The sequence below is a fragment of the Idiotropiscis lumnitzeri genome, chromosome 3, assembly GCF_059441095.1.
Source record: "Idiotropiscis lumnitzeri isolate Australia: NSW breed Sydney's pygmy pipehorse chromosome 3, RoL_Ilum_1.0, whole genome shotgun sequence".
NCBI lineage: Eukaryota > Metazoa > Chordata > Actinopteri > Syngnathiformes > Syngnathidae > Idiotropiscis > Idiotropiscis lumnitzeri.
The window spans coordinates 3,624,206-3,645,569 of record NC_142393.1 but is presented as its reverse complement, the minus strand read 5'-3'; the positions used below and the strand labels follow the sequence as shown (position 1 = coordinate 3,645,569).

At 44.5% G+C, this 21,364-nt stretch overlaps 2 protein-coding genes across 3 annotated transcripts; one reads left to right on the top strand and one right to left on the bottom strand.

Moving 5' to 3' along the window:
- Window positions 1-497: 497 nt before the first annotated feature.
- LOC148339447 (carboxy-terminal domain RNA polymerase II polypeptide A small phosphatase 1-like) lies at window positions 498-10,162 on the top strand. 2 transcript variants are annotated; one of them, XM_088289234.1, is made up of 7 exons: window positions 498-642; window positions 5,613-5,761; window positions 5,837-5,938; window positions 6,566-6,622; window positions 7,423-7,515; window positions 7,880-8,065; window positions 8,393-10,162. In XM_088289234.1, exons 1-7 carry the CDS (start codon window positions 624-626, stop codon window positions 8,522-8,524), a joined length of 738 nt encoding a protein of 245 aa, XP_088145360.1. In that variant the 5' UTR covers window positions 498-623; the 3' UTR covers window positions 8,525-10,162. The 2 variants fall into 2 exon arrangements, with proteins under 2 accessions (XP_088145360.1, XP_088145359.1); XM_088289233.1 differs by lacking the exon at window positions 498-642 and adding an exon at window positions 984-1,884.
- A 912-nt stretch (window positions 10,163-11,074) lies between these two features.
- On the bottom strand, window positions 11,075-21,140 carry obsl1a (obscurin like cytoskeletal adaptor 1a). The gene is made up of 25 exons (XM_088291121.1): window positions 20,993-21,140; window positions 19,577-20,742; window positions 18,813-19,082; window positions 18,454-18,714; window positions 18,028-18,330; window positions 17,682-17,948; window positions 17,320-17,595; window positions 16,681-16,795; window positions 16,390-16,550; window positions 16,030-16,302; window positions 15,660-15,935; window positions 15,312-15,587; window positions 14,950-15,225; window positions 14,598-14,873; window positions 14,243-14,512; window positions 13,892-14,158; window positions 13,548-13,817; window positions 13,199-13,465; window positions 12,849-13,115; window positions 12,666-12,778; window positions 12,434-12,587; window positions 12,200-12,361; window positions 11,842-11,946; window positions 11,508-11,774; window positions 11,075-11,420 (listed from the first exon to the last, which is right to left on the bottom strand). Exons 2-25 carry the CDS (start codon window positions 20,703-20,705, stop codon window positions 11,140-11,142), a joined length of 6,582 nt encoding a protein of 2,193 aa, XP_088147247.1. The 5' UTR covers window positions 20,706-20,742; window positions 20,993-21,140; the 3' UTR covers window positions 11,075-11,139.
- Between the last annotated feature and the right edge of the window lie 224 nt (window positions 21,141-21,364).

The following is a 21,364-nucleotide window of genomic DNA, read 5'->3' as shown; positions in this document are numbered from 1 at the left end:
TCGTTACTAGTATTAAATTTATAGGACTAACTCTTAATTTCAAGTGAAAATGAAAGAGGAGTACATTGAGATTAATATAAACCAGGGGTCCTCAATCCAGTTTCTCGAGGGCCGGTGTCCAGCTTGTTTTCCATTGCTCCTTGCTGCAACACAGCTGAATCAAATGATCAGATAATTTGCAAGGTCTGCGAAAGCAAGATAACGATCGTTCAGGTGTGTTGCACCAGGGAGAGATGGAAAACGGACAGGACACCGGCGAGGAACAGGATTGAAGACCACTGATATAAACAATCAAATGAGCGAAGTGGAGCACGGTGAATCAATGAGAAATCAGCGTCCCTTCCTCAGGGTCCGATTCTGGCACCAGCCTTCCTGTGTGGCGTTTGCTTGTTCTCCCCGTGCATGCATGGCTTTTCTCCAGGTGCTCCGCTTTCCTCCTGCATTCCAAAAACACACATGGTAGGTGAATGGGATTGTGAGCGAGAATGGTTGTTTGTCTTTGTGTGACCCGCAATCGGCTGGCAAACAGTTCAGGGTGTTTCCCGCCTGCAGCCCAGAGATGGCTGTGATAGGCTCCAGCATGCCCGCGACCCTTGTGAGGAGAAGCACATAAGGATGGATGGATGATTGAAGTACATTTAAGTAAGCACCAGCTGGTAAAGAAGATATACATATTTGCAATGTAGCTGAAAGTTTTGACATCTTGGGTTTAGAACCCTTTTTTTTTTTTTACTGTTTTATCTCGTAGTTGGTGCTCTTGTTGTTTTTATTTACATAACGTTTTATGCTGTCTTTCTTACAAAATGTTTTTGTGTTTTCATATTTTTGTACATTTATTTTTTATTCAAAAGCGTACGGGTTTCGATCATTTTAGCAACATTTTAATGATGATCTAGTTGTATAGCTTCAGTTAGTTAATTCAGACGAGCAGACTAAAAGGATAAGTAATAAGTCTGAACCACGTTATACAGACGAGAAGATTTTATATACATCATTTTCATTTTATCTCTCCATACAACATTTTCGCGCAGAGCCACCGAACTCACCGAACGTAAACTTTTTGGACGCTCCCTTGTGTGAACCTAGGCAGTTTCAAGGGGACCCGAACTGGGGCGTTTCTGAACCGCAACTCCCACGAAAAGAAGCCGCTGTCTGTCTGTTTGTCCGTCCTGCTTGCATCCTTCGGCCACCATCGAATTTATCAACCGGGAATCCGCTCCATGAGCACAACCCACAGCTGAGATTCTTCCACGGTGTCGTCGAAGACTTTAGAATAACTTCTCGCACGGAAGCACCCGATCTATTTCAACGTTAGCGTCGTTATCGCTTGCCTACTTTCCGGACATCTACGCAGAAAACGACACTAAGCTACGCATGGGCATATGCTTCATATTCACGAAAACGGAATCGGCAAAGTTTTGAGTAAGTTTCCTGCGAGCTACTTTTAAGGGATCGTCTACAAAGTAGCGCAAGGCACTGGAGGCCGCGGCTCGCTCCGACATTCCCTCACTTTTTCCCTGCGCCACTTTAAGTGGAATGGGACGCCTTGAAACCTCCGTGTTTGGATCTTGAAACGGCGAGGGGCGCCCGAGCACCATATTGAATCAAAGTTGCCAACTTTGTGACAAATGTGCTGCAAGTTGGGGCTTTCCAAGCAGTGACACCAGCGGGCCGGCCTTTAAGCGTGGAATGGAGGAGCTGTAGGCGGCGAGTGGCCAACCTCCGCTCGGCTTCGCTGGTCGTGAATGCGGCGCGCAGTCGGCGCACAAAACCTCAAGTTTGACGCGTGAGCACTTTTGGACGTTATGGACAACCCGTCCTCGGTCATCACGCAGGTCAGCCGGGATGAGGAGGGAAATAAAGCCGCGGACAGAGGGGACACGGGTGAGTGCTTTTTAACTGTATTTCTTCCGAAATGATTGCTTTCGGAAAGTTTAAGCAATGCATTCCACCATCAACCACGACAACTAACGAATGCGTCTGGATTGTTCGTGATAGTTAAGAACTTTGTTTGACCAACTTAGAGGAGCGGAAGCGAGTTGCAAGAGGTGAAAGTGTCACTTTGACGCATCTTTTCTGTTCGTGGCTGCAGGCCTTGAGTTTGTGCAGCGGAAGTGACGACACTGCCGCCGAGTCTCGCAAATTCGGAGTAAACAGAAAGTGGACAGAAGACAACCACTGCTTTTCATGCAGTCTTATCGGAAACTTACTAAAGCTCCGCTCCACGTCAATTTAGTTTCAGTTGTTTTTATTTTGACTCAAAATTTCAACTTTGTTGTGTTTTTTAGTGTTGCACGTCGTACAGCGAAGCAGTCATGCACATGCAGGGAGAGTTAAGCGTGAAAGTGCAACCACTGCTTGCGCCTCTTGAGTTGGTTGGTGCCTTGCTCAAGGGAAGCTCAGTAGTAACTAGACAACAGAATTTGTCCAACATTTTTTTTCTCAATTTTTTCCACAGCAGGACTTTGCACGTTGACCCTCTGACTCAAAAGGCCAAATCCTTACAGATGCGCCGCTTGCCTCACAGTTTTTGTAACCCTGACCTTTATGTTAAAAAACTATCCGCAAATGTTAATGATTAAAACCATACAAAACCTAACATATAAGTTAATATCATATTACAGGGCTTTTAATTGCATTTGGAATTGCCATTGCAACAATTTCAAAATCTTTCAGCTCTCGTTTTGATAATGTATTCTATGGAATCCCAAATAAGCACCCCATCATTAAATAATTACTCCAACAATTGAATAACTCAAATGATTCAATTCAGCAAAATCTCTTCCTCGAAGTGTTGTATCAATTGTAACTGCAAAGTCATGAACCACACTTTGTAGAAATAAAGTGATGATGAAGAGCCACAAGGAAAAGAATGTGTAAAAAAAAAAAAAAGTTTTGAAAATTTGGGATCATTTCACACTTCAAAAGCGGATAAAGTACAAAGTGTACTGCAACGCAGAACTAACGAATCAAAACATGTAATATATCATCGCTTGCACAACATTTTAATGTTGGCTAATTTAATTTAACCTTCCACTGCTATAGTTAGGATATTCTCAGCTGCTTTTGCACTTTTAATCACTTAATTGAAAAAACGTCAACAAAATAAATGCGATAAGCACATCCCATACATGCGCATCACGCAGACGAGTTAACGTTAGCCTGTTAGCAGGCAACTGCTAGCCTGAGCTATTTTTTTATCCAATTGCTCAATTGATGGAATAATCAGTATAATAATTCTAAAAATATTCTACGGTTGCAGTCCTAATAACATGGAAGGCAAATGGACATTTAAAGGCCCTTTCACACTGCACTTAGCTCAATGCATCAATCAGTGTCAGCTGTCGGCATTGGAGTTGTGTTCTCGCCATTGAGCAGGCACAGTGACCTGCTCAGTCTGAAGTTCACCTCGATGGGTCTTCGTGGAGCTGCTTATATCAAAACCAGTGAGACAAGGCACCAGTCGCTTAGCAACCAGCGCTGAATATTGGGCAAGCTTTGCCGGGCCGCCATTGTCCCTACCGGGTGGCGGGCGAACAGAAAGCTAAGTGGTGTGTGTGTGAGCGCCTTAACTTCCTCGCGCTGAAGCCACGCGGCCAGATTGGAAACTAATACAGTACAGTTCAGCTTCTGGCTTGATGCCGTGGCGAGTCGTATGCTTCAACTTTTCGAACTGTTAATATTGTCTGTAACCTCAATCATGGCTCTGGACAACTTTTTTACTCTGGTTGAACCGTCAACTTTATTTCTTAGGCGCACTTAAATTTTCCACTGCATCACATTCAACACCACAGTTTTATAGATGGATTCCTTTTTTTTCCAAAACAAAATGACTGCCTGTCTTTTGAGGCGATATTAACTAACAACCTGATCATCATTAAAGTGTTTTATTTTAATCACAATTCCACAGGACAGCTAACTTACTCAAACGTATCAGCACTTAAAATTCTCTGTGTTGGGTGTTGAACTAACATTTGAAGAAGTTGTCATCTTTTCATGCAGCTGTTTTATCTCGAAATCTGATGGGCGGAAGTCAATCATTGTTACAGTAACACAAAAGAAACACTATTTTCCCTAAACTTATGATAATTGATATTTGTTTTGTTTTTTTTGTTTTTAATGCTGCTGATGTTATGATGGAGCATCTTAAATCGAGTACAGTATTTTATTTTTTTAAAAGAGCAAATAACTTGATGCTCAAGGACATTGGCGTTTAAATGTAAAACGATAAAAAATTCTTAAATACATTTTTAAAAATTATAGACTCGGGTCCTGTTCACAAAATTTGCACTTACAAATAATTACATATATTGAATAGTTGGTTCCAAGCTGTAGAGTCACTAAAACCTTCCTCCCCCAACCCTCGAAATTGGTGTCAGTCAAAAGCACTGAGAGAAGACTATAAAATTTTTCACTTTCCTGAAAAGAAATGTATTAAACTGCTGTTATTCATTTTAAATGCCTTAAATCTGTCCCGCTTATTTTGCATTTTGTTCCCTGGCTGCACCATACATGAACCAAACCTTGAACTTAAAAACCAAAGGTATATACCAAACATTGGACTTTTTCTCAGGGTTACACCCTGGCGTGATTATACGTACCGTACATAAAACCTTTACCCCGCGCTAAAAACAATTTCCACTCCCCTGATGTAAGCAAAAGTGTTGTTTTTAGTTGTGAAGTGAACAAATGATCCCGCAATCAGCTCTCTGTTCACTGTACGCGGCGGTCGATTGCCGAGTGTCAATGCAGGTTACTGAGTAATCAGGGTGGCCTGTCAGTCATTATCCATGTCCTGACATCAAGGCCAAATCACACTTTGTGTGGGTGTGTGTGTTGGGGGGGGGGGCGTATGTAACCAAAATGCATTCCACTCAAAATGTTCAGGTTGTGCATGGTTTCTGTTGTTGGTGAGTTGGCCAAAAATTGTTTTACATTATAGATGGACAGATTGATCATGTGGTGTTTAAAAAAAAAAATCCCTTGGTGGAGGCATGAGAGAATGCTTATCAGATGACTCATTTTGTTGTTGTGCCACCGGCGGCGTCAGATGTCACCCGGGAAGCGTGAACGATATGCCACCCAAATGTTTAACTGAAACAATCGTTTTTGTTGAATGTTGAGACGCGTTGCGCTAGCGTTGTCGAGATACCTTGATTCTATATCGACATAAAAGTACCCCAATATCATTTCTGAAATGATTCCATGGCAAAAGACGGAACGAAAAAGTGGAAATAAGTAAAACCTGGACCACTTTCCGAGCGCCGCCAAGCTCCGCTCGAACAAGCCGCTTCCTGCGTCAATACCCGCCTGCTTCCTCTTCCTGTTTTGTCCGGTGCCGCGGAGGCCAGCAGAGGGTCAGATGGCCTTTGAATGCACAAGCAGAGGCGGAGGGATTGAAAGAGTTTGGTTTGTTGCTAACACTCTCACGTTCAGCTCAACAGAGAGTTGGCGATGTTTGGGGCTGGGGGCGTTTGGGGTCACAAATAGTATAAGAACGATAAGTGAGGAGAAGCGATCAAGAAAGTCCGAGCTCAGATATTGCGGACATGTTTTGCTTCCCGTCGGCTCGTGTTTTGGGTCTCTCGCCTTCACCTTATCATCTTGTGCAGGTTCCACGCCCTCGCCGTCCACCAAGAAGCCCCGAAGCGGTGGCTTATTTTCCATTTTCTCCTGCTGCCTCTGTCGGGACCAGCCTGAGCCCCCGCCGGTTAACAACAACGCCCCCCTGCTAGTTGAGGAGAACGGCACCATCTCCAAGGTGAGTCAGAGATCCTGAGATTCCTTTCGTCCAAAAACGTCCGACATGTCTCATGAGGTGTCGTGGCCGTTTCAGATTCAGGTGAAACCGCTGCTACCACCCGCCAAGTCCAAAGACGCCGGAAAGGTCTGCGTGGTTATCGACTTGGACGAGACCCTCGTCCACAGCTCGTTTAAGGTGCGAGGTGTACAATTCAGGCGCTTTTCTACAAATTCGTTATACTTGATCACATTAGAGTTGCAAATTTCTGTGACTTTTCAAAATCGCCATGGAAATTTATAGCAATTGACCAAAGTGATGACTAGGTAACGTTGATTGATGTAATGCAGTGTCTCTCAATTATTTTCTGTTACGGCCCCCCTAGCAAAAAGAAAACAATTTGCGCCCCCCTCTACCACGCATCTTCGCTGCAACTCTAAATAATAGCATTTTCGTTGCAAAACAAACCGACACGGTAGAGTTAATACTCGTTGCGCACAATGGGCAAGGAGTGCGCCACTGCCAACTACAGGAGTGGATGTGCAATTACACTTTATTGTAGTACGGCGACCGAATAATAGCTTTCCATCAAATAATAGCCCAGGTTTTATACAAAGTAAATTTGTGATAAAGTGAGACGGGTAAGGATTGTTTCAGCATAGACGGACGGTATACTTTTTGTGGCATTTTTGTGTCGCCTGAAATTATTTGGCTCAATCAAGGTTGGGGGACCACTCAAGTTACAGAAACTACGCATGCCAGTCCATTTTTCTTGTCTCCAGCCGATGCCATCCTCCGCTAATGCTCTTTAATTTCTTCATACAGCCTGTGAACAATGCCGATTTCATCATTCCTGTGGAAATAGATGGAACTGTACACCAGGTAGCGCCGCCCCCCCGCTCGACTATTATTATTTAAATCCTTGAGCGCACAACCAGCCGATCTGGAGACAGCCGCTCGAGGACAGAAGCCACGCCAGCGGTGCGGGCCCGTTTCAAGTAATCCAGGATAGGTTTGTTCAGACAAACACAGCCTATTCCGGATGACTTGGTTCAGGAACGTGGCCCTCAGCTGCCAACGCCACAGAAAGGGAGAAAAAAAAACAAACAAGATAAAAAAATTAAAAAAAAAAACATGGAGGAATGAGTCCCAGTTTTTGTGTGCGTCAGTGAATTGCACGTTTATATTTGGCATGTCCAGCTCACCAGAATGAGCGTACCTCATGGGTGTCCAAACTATTTCTTCCAAGGGCTGTTTTGAGAAAACAGAAGGAGGGAAGGGCCACTTGGATATTCTTCACCTTTTGATTTTAAAACGTGAAAACCAATTTGTTAAAGATAAGTTTAGCAACTATAAGTTTTTATAAATAAATAAATGAATAAATCTAATCTCTGCTCCCTGGTGAGGACCCACAAAATCATATTTCCACATTCAAACTGAAACTTACAAAAAAAAAAAAGTATTTAAATGTGGCTCCTGGCTACCACATTAGTGCTGCCACTGCACTGATGTTGATTGGTTCAGATTGCCGTCTAAATTGTAAATGCAAAAAAAAAAAAAAAGATGTCGGGCCACAAATGGCCCCCGGGCCGTAGTTTGGACACACCTGGTGTATTTAATTTTAGATGTTTAAAATGTTGCAAGAAGATGCATTTGGGTTTAACACTGACCCTGGTTTCCAGGTCTATGTCCTGAAGCGGCCCCATGTAGACGAGTTCCTGAAAAGGATGGGTGAAATGTTCGAGTGCGTCCTGTTCACCGCCAGTTTAGCCAAGGTGAGGTGTCGGTTTGTTTGCAAGTCGACACTCCCACCACAAACAGTTTGCACTGCCTGGCCCGTTATCCGTACCCTGAACTGTCCTATCTTTACACTGCACTCGCTTCTCAAAGTTCACCAAAAGGGAGAAGCCAACTCCAACTTTAACATATTGTTTTATTCTGCTATTTTTGTGGGGGGTTGTCCCGCTGTCAGTCTCCTCTCAAACCTTGTTCTGTCCAACTCCCATCATAATTAAAAATTACTATGGATTTTACATCCAATGTTGTGCAGAAAAAAATGTATAGAAACAGACTTTGCTGCGTGGCAAAGTAGCCAAAAAAAAAAAAAAAAGTAATCTTTCATTTTATCCGTCAACGTAGTATGCCGACCCCGTCTCTGACCTCCTGGACAAGTGGGGAGCCTTCCGTTGTCGCCTCTTTCGAGAGTCCTGCGTCTTCCACAGAGGAAATTATGTCAAGGATCTCAGTCGCCTCGGCCGGGACCTCAACAAGGTCATCATCGTGGACAACTCTCCCGCCTCTTACATCTTCCATCCCGACAACGCTGTGAGTAATTTTGGTCGGAGGGCAGTTGGCCCGTAATTCTTTTTTTTTTTTTTGACAATTCGACAAATATAGATCAGTATGAGACAAGGAGCAATTCCAGATACAAAACAAAAGTTGGCCTGTGCTAATTTGTTGGGGAATTCTAATTCCGTTTTACAAAAGGATGAACAATTTGCAAGACCGTTACATTGCTTGAATTGGCTGATATTATTCTCGGTAAATGGGGAAGAATAATTTTTTTTTTTTTGGGGCGCTGCTAAACAAAAACAAATTCTTGGCATTTTTTCACCCGTTTACGCTTTTTTTTTTTTTTTTGGTCACTCGCAGGTGCCCGTGGCCTCTTGGTTCGACGACATGTCTGACACCGAGCTTCTGGACCTCATTCCCTTCTTTGAGAGGCTAAGCAAAGTGGATAATGTCTATGCTGTCCTCAAGCACCAAGGGGGGGCCACAAGCTAACAGAATTTGAACAGAGCGCCATGCAAATCTGATGTTCCTGCGCACTCGCATTCAAGAGCGCGCACACACCCCCACACACACGCACACACACTAGTGAGACTGCAGCTACCACTGCCCATCCAAATCCAGACTCTTCCCAGCCTACGCCAAGTGAAGGAGTTTCTGATAGTGTTGAGGTCGCCACCTCCTGGTCATCCAGGATACTGCTCGACATTAACGTTCCCTTTCCTCACCTCGGGAAGTGGTGACAGCATGTCAAAGGATGAGCAAACGGTCGAGGACCCTTTCCTCTGTTGACGGCATAGAACTCTCCGGACTCCTGAGATTTCATCCGTTCACTTTTCACTGAACATTAGCTGGCATCCCGATGGTGCCTTTTATTTTTAAACGTTGCATTATTTTAGCCCTGCCGCAAAGACAGACAAACCCGCCCCAGCCGACAAAAGCGTCTGCTTTGCGGGTGTCGATTTCAGGTCACATTTGCTGTCAATTGACTTGTGTTTGACAGGCACGCTTCCACCTTTTTCGAAAGTGAAACTTGAACTCTTTGGTGCAGCAGAATGTGACCGCATGGCTTGTTTCATTTTGTCTACGTACAGTGTCTTTTTTTTTCGTTGTATTCCGAAACGGTACACATAGGCTGGAAACAATCTTAAGTAGGGGGTTAAAAAAAAGTGTTAATTTTTATTTTGTCCATATTTAAAATCCACCCTAAAAGATTTCTTGGTCAATTTTGTCATCTTTGTGATTGTTTTGTGATCTGTCCGCGCAGCTACAATTTTGTCTCAGTTGTCTCGTTTGTTAGTCGGAATCCAAGTGCATTGTTTCAGGTGCGGTGTTGTGAGAGACCAACGCGGGTGTCACTTGAGATGTCAGGTGAGTTTAAAGGAGCTGTCTAGCAGCCAACAAGCCTTTTTGCGATTGTTTTTACCCCCCTGTAATAGAGATGACAAAATCACACAGACGCAGATGAATGACTGTGGATTGTGCTTTTTGAAGTGCAGCTCCACAGAGAAAGCTTGATGACAATTAAGCGTATCATGTTTTACAGTATTTCTGTATGCTTTTGAAGATCCTATCAATCAAACTACATGTTCGTTTTCTAAAAAAAAAAAAATCGGATTTGTTTAGCTCCCAGCCCATGAGGGTTCCCCCAAATGCATTTTGTTATCCCATCTATGGCTGTTCGCTCTTCAGCTTAACTTTTTTTCAGTGATATTGAACACGGAGCCAAACTTGGCTGAGAAACACCAGCAAGTTACTAAAAAAACGAATTGTACTGTTTTAGGCACATAACAGTAAAATGTTTGATTGGTGTACTCACACCTGGTGGCTTTTATTTATAGGGCTTGTCATTAAAACGACCGTGTCACTACAGGGCTGCTACTGTTCCTCACACGTTCAGTAGATTTGTTCACGTTTTGCACAGCAAGGAAGCAAACAAATGTCATTAATATATGGAACATCCATGTTACTGTACTCATGATTTAATAGATGTAATCTAATTTTTTGACCTGTTTTATCATGCCACGTTATATATGAACTGTATGTAACAATGCCTTTCCCCCCCCCCCCATAAACGCTAAATGAACAGTGTTGTTTGTCGTCTTAAGTTTTGCTTATATGTCGAGTGTAGGCCTGGAAGATAAAATTAGCGTATATGCAGATGAATTTTAAGAGTTATTTATAATTTGCTCATCTGCATCATAGTGGATGTATCCCAGGTTCGCCTCTAAGCCCAGGCAGTTTGGGTTTTCTTTCCATGCATACTTAGGATTTCTTCCAGAAATCAGGCCTGTTGCCGAATTTGGAAAGCATCTGTGGATGTTTGGTTCATTGAAGACTAAATCAGGTGCCACAAACCTTTTTTAAAGTAGAGCTACAGTACTTTGGGGTATGTCGTTTAATGTGAAGATTTGATACTAATGAAATAAATGTGATCACTTGGGCAAGTTTAAGATTTTCTGAACATGTTCTGTGCACACTCACTAGTCTAAGCAAGGTATTCTGAATAATATTACATTCGTGGCATATTAATTAGGCAGCAAATCTATCGCCATAGGCGGCCATTTTGCCACTCGATGTGGACTGAAAATGACGTCACAGTTGTTCGGGGCTCAGCTAACGACCAATCACGCTAGCAAACGTCGCAAGACCAAACTCAGAAAACAGGTGAACTTTAGTTCGTTTGAATTCTGAATAGTTCTTGGCAGTTAGCTAACAGAGCTAGTCAAATAATAGCAATTAGCTAGCTGTTCATAACTTCTTGTTGGGTATGGGTTTAATTGTTAAGAACAAACTGGTTTGGCATAGTAGATGTCCTTGTAGGCCTACGGCGAGTTGAGTGGACAGTGGCTAATGTGCAAATATGTTTTCTGCCTGATTTAAGATTGCATGACTATCTTAAACCGAGTACAGTAATAACTTGACCCAAGTTGTTTGAAATTTATGGGGACTCAGCTTAACTTGGGTCTTGCTTGAAACTTATAAATTGCACGTATGACTTACTTCCACCTCAGTTTAATAGTGAAAACTAGAATTCTTGAGCAGGCAAATAAGTATCACTATAAAAAAGGAGCAATCAAAGGAAATTGAGACCGACTTCTACTCTCAGATCATTTGCATTCTCTCACATTGAGAGTGGCGCTGCTCTTCGCTTTACCGACATTGAACTTCACCACGCCACTCATGTCCACGTTGGTGTGCTTCAATGTGAGTTTGTGCACCGTGTCATGGTTCTCCAGGCGGACCGAGGGGCCAGGCTGAATGTTCTCGCCGTTCAACGTCCAAACTGGGGGTCTGCTGATCGGCACAGAGAGCTTGCACTGGAAAACTGCAGGTTCATTCTCCGTTACATCCACGTCCTCTAGCTCTTGCACCATCTTAAGCTCCTGGGCTGAATATATTGTTGTTTGTTATTACTGATAAAAAAATCTGAATGTGATATAAAATGAATGGAATTAACATTGTAACCTGTTCTTACCTTCCACCATGAGTTTTGCTTGGGAGGTATGCTCCCCAACCTCAATACTGTATCTGCCCTCGTCCTCAACTGCCACCTGCTGGATCACAAGTTTATGGCAGCAACCATCGACTTGGAGATCCATTCGGTCAGAGGGCACGAGCCTCTCCTTGCCCCGGTACCAGGTAGCACTACTGCGAGCTGAGGACACAGTGCACTCCAGGATGACACGATGGTTCTCCAATGCTGTCCTGTCCCGCAATGGTTTGATAATCGACACTGGGCGTTCTGAAGCGAGATGAAACCTTTGTCAGATATTGACCTTCCGCACATAGGACTAAGCCAGGAGTTGTACCTTCTACTTCAAGGTAAGCTGTAGATTCAACGTCTCTGCTAACAAATCGTATTTCTCCAGCGTCCTCAGCTTTGACATTGCACATCAGCAGGAAGTGTTTGGTCCCTGAAAAAAAAATAATGTGATGTCATTTCCTTGCGTCGTATTATTATAACGGTGTCTTTAACTGGGAAAGGCAATCCTGAACAGTGTGTTCATTAGTTGTTTTTTTTTATTCCAGTCCCGTGGTAGACTGGTGATCAGTTTATGATCTATGCCATCTCAGCGTATTTCACTTTTGATATGGATTCCACAGGTCAAATGAGTGGAAGGAAGAATTGTAATAATTTTCATAGATAACCATGTGTTGAAAAATGACCTTCAGTGCGAGTCTTGATGGTGCTGGTGGGACGAATCTTGTGGCCATCTTTATACCACTCTCCGCTCACGTTGCCTAGGGAAACCTCACACATGAAGACTGCGTTCTGGTCCTCCTGGATATAAAGGTCCGCTAGGTCCTGCAGAATCGTCAGTTCATGCTCTAAAAGTTGGGAGACAGGGTTGAATCAGAGAAAACGATTATAATGAATGTACAGTACTTTCAGACTCTCACCATAAACCTCCAAAGAACATGAAGTGCTGCTTTCCCCCACATCACAAATGTAGACGCCAGAGTCCGCCAGAGAACACTGCAGAATCTGACAGAACTTCTTTCGACCCATGGAATAGATCCGACAGTTCTTGCCTGGCTTCAGCTCAATCCCATTCTGATTTATCGTTGACGATAGATAAAGGTAATTCTTCAGTTTTGTCCATTTTAAGGTTAATTATGTCAATCGTTTTACCTTCAACCATCTGACTTCAATATTTTGTCGAGAGAATTCACACTCCAAAGTGGCAGGTAATTCTTCTTCCACACGGACATCAACCAGAGCCTTTAGGGTGGTAACTGGAGTCTCTGTTAATGTTATCAACTGTAATCAGTTATACTGGAAACAAGTCAAAGAAAAAAAACCCACTCCTGTTACCTTTGATTGTGAGCCTGGCAGTCGTGCGCATCCCTTCGGCTGAGAAGACAATGGTACCTGTGTCCTCCAGGGTTAGATTGGAAAGTGAGAGGCCATGGACCTTCCCATTGGTGCTCACCCTAAACTGGTTGTTTGGCTTCACCCGAATACCGTCCTTCTGCCAAATGCCCTCCACATCAGTGTGGGACAACTCCACCTCAAAAGATGCCGTCTCATGTTCTAAGGTTTCCTGGTCAGTCAGGCCTTTACGGATGGAGATTTTGCGGGCTAAATTGGATGAGAATGTCAAATTAGAATGAACGATTCAAAAAATGACTTGAAATGCTCCAGCATACCGCTTGATCACTTACGCTCTACATTTAGCTTGACCTGGGTCCTGTCGTGTAAAGTCTCACAACGGTACGTTCCGCGATCTGACAAATTGAGATTGTGGATGGTCAGACCGCGTTTACATCCATCCTGGCTGAGTGAATATCGAGGCCCCGCCTGGATGACCACGCCCTGTCTCATCCATTGCACTTCTCCCGTTTCAAGGCTAATCTCCGTTTCTAGACTGGCATCACCAAACTCCTCTGCCATGACAGCCTCCGTTTTCTTTGTAAACATAACTTGAGCCTCTGAACATAAAGGAGGCAGAAGGTGACATTTAGATAATGCAATATTTTGATATTCTGGACAAAAAAAGTGCTTTACACCCACCCTGGACTCGGAGACTCGCTTTGCTTGTTGTACCTTCAGCTTCAGCTGTGATTTTGGAAGAGTCCAACATGTGACACTTCCTTATCACTAAAGTGTGGCACAGACCATTCTGTGTAACCTGGACACGGTCACTGGGATAGATCACCTCATTGTCCATGAACCAAACCAACTGCACATCCTCGGGCGAAACCACACACTTAAAGGTAGCATCCTCTCCTTCCATCACAGTGGTGTTCTGAAGCTCAGTGAGGAATTCTACCACCCGAGGCACTGAAGTGACAGAACAATGTGTATGAATCATGTACTAAATTTTAAGTACAATGGAAACATCTGGGAATGCTCACTCTTTACTGTAAGTGTCGCCACCGTGCGGTCATCTTTGGACTCGCAAGCATATTCTCCAGCATCCTCTCTCGTCAAACGATGTATTGTCAAACATCTTTCGACTCCATCTGCTCGAATGGTAAACCTTCTGTTCGGAACCACTTCCACACCATTTTTCAACCACTGCACATCTGCTTTGGGCTTGCACACTTCACAGCGGAGCGTCACCATTCCGTCAGCATGGGCCACAGTGTCTTGCAATGGCCTTATAAACTTTAGTCTCATTTCTGAAATGCATTTATCGAAAATATTGATTTTTCTGCTGGGATTCGACATTAAATGTGAGATGTCATTACACAAATCTTTTGTACCTTTCACCAGCAGGCTGAAGTGAATTTGGTCCGTGTTGACATCACAGGTGTACTCGCCAGCATCCGAGCGCCTTAAAGGTGTGATGTTGAGTTTCCGCTTATGGCCTTCCATCTGCGCCTGGAAGCGCTCACCTTCAATGGGTGTCCAGTCTTTGAGCCAGCGCACCAAAGCACTCTCCTTGGACACAAAGCTTGTCAAGGTAACACTTTCTGCCTCGTAACCAGTCACAACAATGTCATCTTCCTTATTCAGGAATGTCACAGGAGGCTCTGGAGAATGCCAGAAGAAAAGTAGATCGTAAGTTAATTCTGTGTATTGTATGTCCTGAATGGTATCTTAAGGGAATGGCTGTACCTTGAATCCTAACAATACTTATCATCTTGGTGTCGACTGCATCACACATATACTTTCCAGAATCCGAAGGTTGAACATTGGAAATGATGATTTTCCTCAGAGTCCCGTAAGATTCTATACGGGTGCGGGAGTCATTGACAAGCAGCTTGTCATTGCAGTACCACTGGATAGGAGCATTTGCACGTGACACCTCACAAGCAAGGATTAAGTCTTCGCCTGCTGCCGTCTCCTGGAAATCTGAATCTTTCGAGTTGCCCACAATGGTCACTGGAGGCTCTGAAGCGGAGAACAAGTTGTAAGTTTGGTTTTCCAGATGTGATGCTTTGATTTGCTTCAGTATAGTAAATGCTACCTTGCACTGTAACCTGGAAGCTGATGTTATCCTCTTCAGCATCGAGAAAGTATTCTCCAGAGTCTCCAAGCTCAGCGTTGAGAATGACAAGTGAGCGAAACGCGCCTTCCTCCTCCTCACAGAATCTACCATCAGACTCAATGCGGCAGCCATCTTTGTACCATTTGGTTTTGGCATTACCTCTGGAGAGCTCACATTCAAGCACTATGTCGTCGGACCTTTGTACCTTGAGGTTTGTGTCAATCTCAGACTTCTTTAAGATATTCACTGCGGGCTCTGAGGTTGCAGACACACAAAGTAATTAATAAACACCAGAAATGGAAAAAATACACCCAAGTTGTATAGTTAGTTAGCTATCTTACCTAAAACTTTAACCTGGAAGTCAAGTCTGTCATCTATCGCATCACAGCTGTACGTGCCAGAATCTAGTAGCGATGAAGAGTGGATTTCAAGACGACGAAGTAATCCATTTGCGGTGATGGTCACTAAATCGCTCCCCTCTAATTCTTGGCCATTTCGCAGCCACTTCACTTCTGCATTGCGGCGAGATGCCTTGACCTCCAATATGATTGACTTCCCTGCAAAACTCTCCAACTGCCTGAGTGTGTTTTTAGGATAGGAAAGCACCACTTGTGGCTCTAAATGAACGAAAAAGCTAAATTACTTAACTTTTTACAATTTTTAACATCAACCGGTACATTCATTCTTACCTGTAATAGTCAACATGAAGGCAACAGAGTCATGTTGAGTGTCACATACATACTCCCCTGCATCTTCCATAGAGGCCACAGGGATAACCAGTCGACGTTTGGCCCCGTCCACTTCCAATATGAGGTTTGGACCCTCCTCGACCTCCAGGCTGTCTTTGTACCATGTGACATGTGCGTCAGACTGTGAGATCTCACAGCTGAGCTGCAGCTTGGTGGACGCCAAATGGGTGAGTTTCACCTCAGACTCAGTGGGGGAAATGAATCGTACGGGAGCCTCTGGTGCATCAAGAAAATATAAACAAAGAACACATAGCCTGCATTAGAAACATGCGGTAAGTGTGTTCATTGTGAAGTGAAATTTCAGTTTTACCTGAGACAATCAATTGAAAGAATACCGAGTCCCCATTTGTCTCACAAATATACTCTCCTCCATCCTCCACTGTACTGTGGAGAATGGTCAAACGTCTGTAAGGACCCTCTTTTGTCAGCTGGATTTTGCCGCCCTCCTCCACCTCTTCACTATTTTTGAACCATTGCACCTTCCCGGCTGAGTGAGACAACTCGCACTGCATGTGAATGTCCTCTGATACATAGCCTTCCATCATGATATCATCTTTCGGTTCCACAATCATCACCGGGGGTTCTGCGGAGGAATTACAGAAATTGGTTTACTGTAGGTGGAGAAACTGAATTTTAATTTTGCCGTTGCATTACTACCCTTGCAACCCACCTCTAACATTTACCGTGAACTCCATCCCGTTGTTTTCCGCTAGGCAGCTGTAGCTGCCCGCATCCGAGGTTTCGGCAGAGCGGATAATCAGCCTCCTCAGGGTTCCCTCTGCCTGCAGGGTGATGTTGTCATTGGGTTCAATTTCACAACCATCTTTATACCTGGACCAGACCAGATGCAGATTTGTGAATAAAATCAGAAAAAACAACTTGGTTTAGCAACAAACGTGAGAACATGGTATACAGGCGCACATGATGTATTCTCCTCGTCTACCCTGAAGGGGTTCCTCACCACAGAACTTGCGCATCTTCTCTGGAGACATGGCAGAGCAGCACCACAGGGTCAAGCTCCATGCTGCACTTGTGAAGGTCTTCCTCAGGCGCTGGAATGAACTCCACAGGACGACCTGTAACAATGGTGGAGAGATGTTTTAGTGATTCTCTGACAACTTCATCTCCAAGGTTAATGTCGGCAAGGGCAAGAGTTTAAAGTTGCGTTCGATATTTCATAGCACATTTCATCCTTGAGGATAAACTTAAAATGCACTAGAACCTTTACCGGTGAACTTTAATTTGACCGTCTGTAAACACTTGAGTGCACGTCTGGCTGTTTAATGTTTCACTTTGCACAACTTGCTGTTGTCAATCCAAGAGCTAAACTGCTAAACTGGTGTGGATCCACGAATGGAGCAGTACATTTCAAAGGATGTCCACTTCAAGGTATGACATGAACAGCAAGTTCTGCCAAAAGACCTAACTGTTGAACATGTACAAATTTGATTCAGAAAATTAGAGAAGGGCAAAATAAGTTCACCTTTAGAGCTTGTAATTCATTTTAAATCTCCTCGATATATCACAGCAACGGTAATGACGTTCTACGCAGCAGTGATGGCATATTTAATCATGTATGGAATCTGTTGGGGCGCTTTACCTGCAACTTCAACCATGTATGTGATGACATCCCCCGATGTCTGACATGTATAAATTCCAGCGTGATGTTTCTCAGCTGATTGAATCACAATTCTCCTCATGTTTCCATCTGACTGGATATTCAGGGCATCGCTCACCTGCAACTCCTCACCGTCTTTGAACCAACATACTTTAGCTGAAGGGTGAGATACTTCGCAGTAGAGCACAATCACGTCACCCGTCTGCACCTTTTTCTTACTGTCGGATTCCAGCAAAGGGCTGAATTTCATGACCGCAGCTGGAAAGGACACCAGTAGGCTACTTCAGTTAAATTTGATGAATTCATCACAGGCTCAATTTGACAAGTGAGACTGCTTCACTTACGTTTAACGTTGAGAACAGCTGAATTTCGCACCCCGTTGGCGATAAACGTGATCTCGGCCACGTCCTCTGCAGTGAGAGTCTCGCGGATCACTAATGTATGCTGTGTCTTGGACTGCTTTATTGCGTATCGGACACCGTCTTGGAGTTGAGCACTGTTCAAAAACCAGTTACCAACTACTGCGGCCGATAACACGATAGAAAAGACCGCATCCTCTCCCTCTGTGACCTCTAGGTCCTGAAGCGGACTGCAAATCTGTGTTCCTGGAACTAAATGAAGAAAGAAACCTCACTATTGGGATCCGGATTTGCGGAATTCTTTTCCTCACAGTGTATGAATATAACTTACCCATATGGACAACTTTTGGGAACTCAACATGGCCACTGCGACCGTACTTGTTGATGCAGCAGACTCTGAAGCGGTAGTCTCCCTCGTGTGGTACACTGTCACTGCAGATCTCTGTTGAGGTGGCGTTCTCAGAAGTGAAGCATTTCTGCCACTCTTGCGACCCCACTTCCTGCCTCTCCACCACAAAGATGGAGCGAGTCGTCTGGTTGTTTGGTGCAGGAACCCAGGTGAGCAGGGTGCCGTTTGGGCTGTCCAGATTCATTTTGACTCCAAGCGGACAGATTGGGGGACAGTGTCTTGTGGCTTTAAGGAAAGCAGTGGTGATTGGACCAGAAAAGCTATTTCAGGTTATAGTTTATTAGCGACTTCATTCATGACTTTCTTCCTAAAAGAAATAAATCCTAAAAACATGTAATGACAGCATACCTCTAACTTTAAGACGTGACGACGTCTTGGATCTTCCTGTCACAAAAGTCACCACCCCCGAGTCTTGATGGGCCACGTTGACAAAGACCAGAACGTGCGTTTTCCCAAAAGTCTTGAGGATCGTCTGGTGTGTCTCGTGGAGCTTTAGCCCATTTTTGAACCAATGGATCTCCATGTCTTCGTCTTCCACTTCGACACAGAATGCAGCATTCTCGCCCTCAAACACTTCCACCTTTCGTGGAAGTTTACGTACAATTTTGCCTGAGAGAGAAACAGTTATTGTGAATATTCCTATGGTTGCTCACCTTGATAACAGTCAGGCTCACAAAGATAAAAAAAAATGACCTGGTAGTGAATACCTTTGACCGACAGCTCTGCTATGCTCTTTGCCCCATCTGGCATTTCGCAGAGATAGACTCCATCATCGTCCATTTCCACATCTTGGATGGTGAGTCGTCGCCTGGTGCCTTGCTGCACAATCCCGTATTTGCTGTTGGGCATCAGCCTTTGATCCTCACGGTACCATGTGGCCGGTACTGACTCATCAGGCACATCACATTCCAGAACAGCAACATTCCTCTCCCTTGCCTCCACATCTTTTAATGGGTGCTTAAATCGCACATGGGTGCCTTCGAGCAAAGAAAGGGACATAATTTTTTTATTTACTTAAAAGCCACATTCAACATATAACCATCTGTACAATGTATCGAGCTACCATTTCTCCCCTCAATAGGGAGTCCTATCCATCTCCCTATCCGATCTCGGCAGACTTTGGGCAAGAGGTGGGGTACCCCATGGACTGTGTGGTTGCTATTCAGTCACACTCACATTTATACATTTTGACAATTTAGAGTCTTCTATTGAACTAACGGGAGTGTTTTAGGATGTGGGAGTAAGTAGGTGTAGCTGGAGAAGACTCCTGTTCTAGGGTGTATATCCCACTTCTCACCCGAATGCAGCTGGGATTGGCTCTATCTTTCTCCTGACTCCAGAATAGGAAATGCGGTATCAAATAAAATGAATGGATAGAAAATCAGAACACTCAGTTAAAAGAAACAAGTACTGAAAGCAGTAATGTGCATTATAGAAATAGTCTGTTAGTGTTAAGTCAGTTGTATCTTACCTTTCACTGACAGATGAACTGCACTGAGAGTGTTTCCAAGCGCATTGGATGCTGCACACGCATACAGTCCCGTGTCCTGAACTTTACAGTACAGAACCTTCAGTGTGTAATAACCTTCCCTGTCCTCAAACATAAGGTGGCGCCTTCCTGCCTCAAGAGGCGTACCGTCCTTCTTCCAGATGATCTCCGGCTTTGGCTTTCCTGTGACAAAGCAGCGAAACTTTGCGTGTTTCCCCTCGGCCACGACGAACTTCTTGACCTTGGACGTACTGATGGGTGACTCCTCCCTGAGCCTTGACAAACCCAGTTTCGCCTCTATGTGCTTCGGCGACCGCTGGCTGGACTTTCTGCTATCCTCTCGCTCTGGCACAGGTTCAACAAGGAGGATGGCACCAGCCAGGGCCTCGCCTCTGCAATTGATGGCCTTGCAGGTGTAGACACCCTTGTCAGGCACGCGTGTTCTATAAATCTTAAGCTGGAACCATCCTCCGTCTTGAACGCTTATGCTGAAGTGGGCACTCTCAAAGATGTCATTCAGTTTCTTGCCATCTTTTTCCCATACTACCTCCGGCAAAGGCGTGCCCCAGACCTTACATGAGAAGGTAGCGTCCTCTCCTCTGTCCACTCGTAACGATAGTGGTTTGATAAGAAACCTGGGTTTATCATCGGATGTGAAGTCATCCTCCTGGTCAAACTTGTGTGCTCCATTTCCTTCCATGTGGTCGCCTTTCTCTTGTCTTTGGTCTCCATTCTGCAGTGTGTTGCTTCCATTTATATGCCCGTTTTCGGTCAAGTGCTGCTTGACTCCGTTAACTTCCCGTTGCTGCTCATTTCCCTCCACTTTGAGGGAGGCTGCTGCATAGGTTTCCCCAACATTGTTTCTGGCTTTGCAGATGTATTGGCCTGCATCCATCTCGCTCACGCCACTGATGCTCAACAGGTAGCACTTTCCCTCCTCCGAGAGCTTGTAACGTCCTTCGGTGACGATCGGGACGTTTTTGCGCTCCCAGGTCACGTCGGGACGAGGGTCTCCGCCGATTTGGCACCTGAGAGTGGCGTCAGCTCCGCATTGTACCACCACAGGCCGCGGGTAGCCCAAAACACGAGGGGCGCCCCCTAAAATGTCCATGATGTCAGTCTTTTGTTGTGGAATGAGGAAAAGGGATCTAAAGGCAAATCAACACAAATTAAACATTTCCAGAGGTCTTCCAGTTCCAGTTGACAGTGTGACTTGAAAAAGCGTTACGCCTAAAAAAAGGCACGAGTGCGCCGACCCTCTGTCAGGAAAACGGTTTAGTGGCTAACGGAGTGATACAGTGACGCTTCAACTTCAGAATGGTGAGTGTGTGCACGTGTCGGGCAAATTTAGACTCAAGAGTATTGTTAGAGATCTAGCTACCCACGAGCTAAACTTACCTTCTTTTCAGATCATTGCTTTAGTCTTCCCTTCTCAGGCTGGTGACTTTTTAATTCTGCTGATTTTATTGTCCTTCTTTAAATGGTTGATTCCCTTGCGATGAAAGATTTTTTTTGGGGGGTGTTTTCAATTCATAAGGAAGTCAAGTCAGTGGTCAGTTGGCCTTCTCCGGTCCCCGGGCTTTGAAAAGTAAAATGACCAGTGTGTGCGTCAGAAAGCGACATTGTCTGGCATCCTGAGAGAGAGAGGTGCGTTTTGGAGGAAGGGCGCTAATGGTGTCAGGACTTTCGCAGCTGCTCCCACTGGGCTGCGACCCCCACTCCCAACACTAAAAATACCGTCCGCTTCCATGACAGATAATGTTATCCCTT

Coding starts and splice junctions, on each gene's coding strand:
- LOC148339447 (XM_088289233.1), top strand. CDS start 1,806: ATGGACAACCCGTCCTCGGTCATCACGCAGGTCAGCCGGGATGAGGAG. Junction 1,885..5,612: donor CGCGGACAGAGGGGACACGG/GTGAGTGCTTTT, acceptor CATCTTGTGCAG/GTTCCACGCCCTCGCCGTCC. Junction 5,939..6,565: donor TCGTCCACAGCTCGTTTAAG/GTGCGAGGTGTA, acceptor TTCTTCATACAG/CCTGTGAACAATGCCGATTT.
- obsl1a (XM_088291121.1), bottom strand. CDS start 20,705: ATGGACATTTTAGGGGGCGCCCCTCGTGTTTTGGGCTACCCGCGGCCT. Junction 16,303..16,389: donor GTTCACGGTAAATGTTAGAG/GTGGGTTGCAAG, acceptor ATTCCTCCGCAG/AACCCCCGGTGATGATTGTG. Junction 15,588..15,659: donor CTTCATGTTGACTATTACAG/GTAAGAATGAAT, acceptor TCGTTCATTTAG/AGCCACAAGTGGTGCTTTCC.